This window comes from Scomber scombrus, chromosome 24 (assembly GCF_963691925.1).
Source record: "Scomber scombrus chromosome 24, fScoSco1.1, whole genome shotgun sequence".
NCBI lineage: Eukaryota > Metazoa > Chordata > Actinopteri > Scombriformes > Scombridae > Scomber > Scomber scombrus.
In genome coordinates, this window is record NC_084993.1 from 12,831,389 (window position 1) to 12,834,992 (window position 3,604).

The following is a 3,604-nucleotide window of genomic DNA, read 5'->3' on the forward strand; positions in this document are numbered from 1 at the left end:
ATGTCTTGGCCTGCTCTGTACACTCAGCTGGTGGGGGCGAACCGTCACTCCACCAGCCTGGGGAAAATCTGGCTCTCTGTGCTGTTTATTTTTCGGGTCATGGTGCTGGTTGTTGCTGCTGAGAGTGTCTGGGGTGATGAGCAGTCTGACTTCACCTGTAACACACAACAGGTAAGAATCAGCAAAATCATTTATGAAAATATGGTCTATCTATTTACATGTCTTGTCACATTGGTGGATGGTATACAGTTGAAAAAGTAAGTAGGGTTGCAGGAAAAAAGTGTCTCCATGTGTACTTCTTTATTCTGATGATAACATTCATCAATTTCCTCTCTAATATATGTTGGTATTGAGAAAGTATCAATGCCTCCAAGAAGAGGTAAGTGTTTTCTATCATGTATCTTTATTTATTGGATATTTAGATTAAGTTGTTCATGTTCATCCAGAGCTGATGTTTAACTTTTTCTGTATATCTATTCAAAATGTGCTTTTAGCATTTAAATATACTCATTCAAAAAAATTGGATAGAAAACCTAAAATCTCTATGTGGTGTGTAACGTGGTGGTTTTTGTTACGTTGTTAAGACAGCTGATTGGCTGTAGGTCCTGTCCATGTGTGTTGGGAGATTTGCAGAAGGCCTCTTGATTGTTTTTCTCACCTTAATGGTGGAACATGATTACCTAATCACCATCAGATGTGTTACCAGGGTGTGGCCTATATAACACACCAGTATCTGTCACCTATTATTAGCCGGAGGGCTGAAATGTCTTTATCTGAACAAAGAAGTACAAATGGAGCTGAGTGTGCAACACTTTTTTCCTGTTCTGATTAAATTTACCGGTCTGTGTTTTTGACAGCTGGAATGAATGAAAGTGTTATGTGTTGGAAATATTCGCGAAAAAAATGTGTCAAAGTCTAACTGTGACTGTAACTGATAAAATGATGATTCTTCCCTCAGAGGATTGAATTCAGAAAAAAAACGCAGTGGTTTTGCTGCTACAGCCTTTATTGGTCTTGTATGACCAGTGGTTCTCTGGGGACCCCCAGGGGTTCTTGAGGAGGTTCCAGGGGTCCCCAGAAAAGGGGAATCATTTATTTTCACTACAATTCCATCCACAAGTAGCAAAATGACACAATGTATGACTATTTCATACACTTTCTGTCATGGGTTTCATAGACTTTCTTTGATAACATATCTAAAAGCAAAGGGGACACAAAAATCTTATCTGATGGAGGTCTGTGGTCTAATTTGTATCAGTTTAGGGGTCCTCGATGTGGAAAATCTTGAGAACGACTGGCTTAAACCTACAGTGTTAAACTTATGAACATCTGTTAGATTCAAGCCATTGCCAAATGAGTTCACAGTGTTGATTAAGCCTATCACTGCCTGGTAAATCTCTGTATTTCGCAATACATGAAGTTTTTAAATCTGGTGTCAGGTTTGACATTCCCGTGCTGGCTGGATGAATGCATACTGCAGATGCTCTATGGACAGAGCACATCAGAGACCTCTTACTTCTGCTTAGCTCTCTGCTAACTTGAATGGGGGTAAAATAATTTGATCATGTGGCTTTTCAAATTCTTGTAGTGAAACGAGTCATTTCACAAGGTTTGTGTGATACTCAAAATAATTTTCCCACTGTTTTACAGCTGCAACAGTAGCAAGCAGCAGTCTATTACGTAAGCACATGTAGAGTGTTTTTGTAATTACTCTCACTACCAGAAGGGGGAGACAAAAGTCCTTCAATCCAGCTTTAATGAGGCCAATGTCAGCAAAATGTAGCTATTATTCTGTGAAATTACACACTCAGTGGCTTTATGACTTTTCTGCTTGAGCTTCTGCTACACATTTTAGCTCATTCAGATCACCTCATGATGACAACCTTTAAAGCAACTGACTTGAACGTCATGGCTGGTATTTTTTCTTATTGTTAGGGTGACATGCTCCTTCACCACAAAGAGTCACTTTACTTTGTTTAGAAAAAGCTCCAAAGACTAATAACAGTGATCATGTTTTCTGTCTCCCTCTCCTTTTCAGCCTGGCTGTGAGAACGTCTGCTATGATCAGTTCTTTCCCGTCTCCCACATCCGTCTCTGGTGTCTTCAACTTGTCTTTGTCTCCACGCCAACGCTCCTGGTTGCCATGTACGTGGCCTATCGGAACCATAACGATAAGAAGAGGCTGTTGCAGGTGTGTGTGCTGTTCATTTTGTCAATGCAAAGACATCCTGGTGGGAGAAAAGCCTACTGTTTCATATGCCATCATGTCTCTTCACATCACTTCATGTCACGTCACTTCACATCATTTCATGCCACGTTACGTAACTTCATGTCACATCACATTGTCACTTCATGTTGCGTCACCTCATGTCACGTTACATCACTTCGCGTTACGTTACGTCACTTCACTTCATGTCACATTACGTACATTCCGTCATGTCATTTCATGTCACATCACTTCATGTCTGGTCACTTCATGTATGGTCACTTCATTTCATGTCACGTTACGTTACTTCATGTCACGTTACGTCAATTCACGTCATGTCATGTCATTTCATGTTAAGTCACTTTATGTCATGTCGCATCCATCAACTCACTTCACGTCGTGTCATGTAACATCATCTCACATCGCTTCTTTTCTGGTATGTATGGAAGGCCATTTGAGCAAATCGTTTCTAAGAAATTTCGTGTTTATGCTTCCACATGTTTGGTCTTAATTATCTTGTCATGTCATGTCTTGTCATGGGTTGTCTTGTCATATCATGCCTCTGTGATCCTATGTTTCTTTTCTGGTCATTTAGTCTGTATGTGATTCGGTTTTTCAGGGGTCTGGTAGAGCTGGTTTCCTCAGCAACAAGGGCCAGGAGACAGATTTGGAGACTCTAAAGAGACGGCGACTACCCATCGCTGGCGCCCTCTGGTGGACATATGCCTGCAGCCTCTTGTTCAGGCTGCTGTTTGAAGGAGGCTTCATGTAAATTCTGTGATTCTGATGAACCTATCATATTGTTGGTTTGGTATAATCATACCATCTCCATACAGTTTGTGTCCTTGTCTCTCCAGGTATGCCTTGTATGTGGTGTATGATGGTTTCCAGATGCCACGACTGGTGCAGTGTGACCAGTGGCCATGTCCGAACCTGGTGGACTGTTTCATCTCACGCCCCACTGAGAAAACCATCTTCACGGTTTTCATGGCCACCGCCTCTTCTATCTGTATGGTCCTGAACATGGCTGAACTTGCCTATCTTGTCGCCAAAGCTATCACCAGGTAGCTGTATTAATCAGTAAGGCGATTCATTAAAGTATTCAGTCAGTCATTACTTTAGCAATATTAAAAGGGCTGTCAAAGTCTTAAGTCCTTCATCTGTGTTATCATCTCCTTTTCTCAGGGGTATCTTTGGTCAGAAGGAGAGGAAATCCAGCAGAGACAGGATACAGAATAACACAAACTAGAAGCTGTTCATCAAACCTGATGAAGCAGAGACAACATGGATACATGAAGAAACAGTTTCAAAGACTTACAACAAAAACTAAAGCTGCATTATTAAGTGGAGCACACACGAATGACCCAAAAACGGTGTAAATATAACTACAAAAGTGGA

At 41.1% G+C, this 3,604-nt stretch overlaps 1 protein-coding gene across 2 annotated transcripts; it reads left to right on the top strand.

Moving 5' to 3' along the window:
- On the top strand, positions 1–3,274 carry LOC134006612 (gap junction beta-6 protein-like). Of its 2 annotated transcripts, none has more exons than XM_062445544.1 (4): positions 1–171; positions 2,039–2,193; positions 2,852–2,974; positions 3,064–3,274. In XM_062445544.1, exons 1-4 carry the CDS (start codon positions 1–3, stop codon positions 3,272–3,274), a joined length of 660 nt encoding a protein of 219 aa, XP_062301528.1. The 2 variants fall into 2 exon arrangements, with proteins under 2 accessions (XP_062301528.1, XP_062301527.1); XM_062445543.1 differs by having other exon boundaries at positions 2,039–2,191; positions 2,826–2,974.
- Positions 3,275–3,604: the final 330 nt, after the last annotated feature.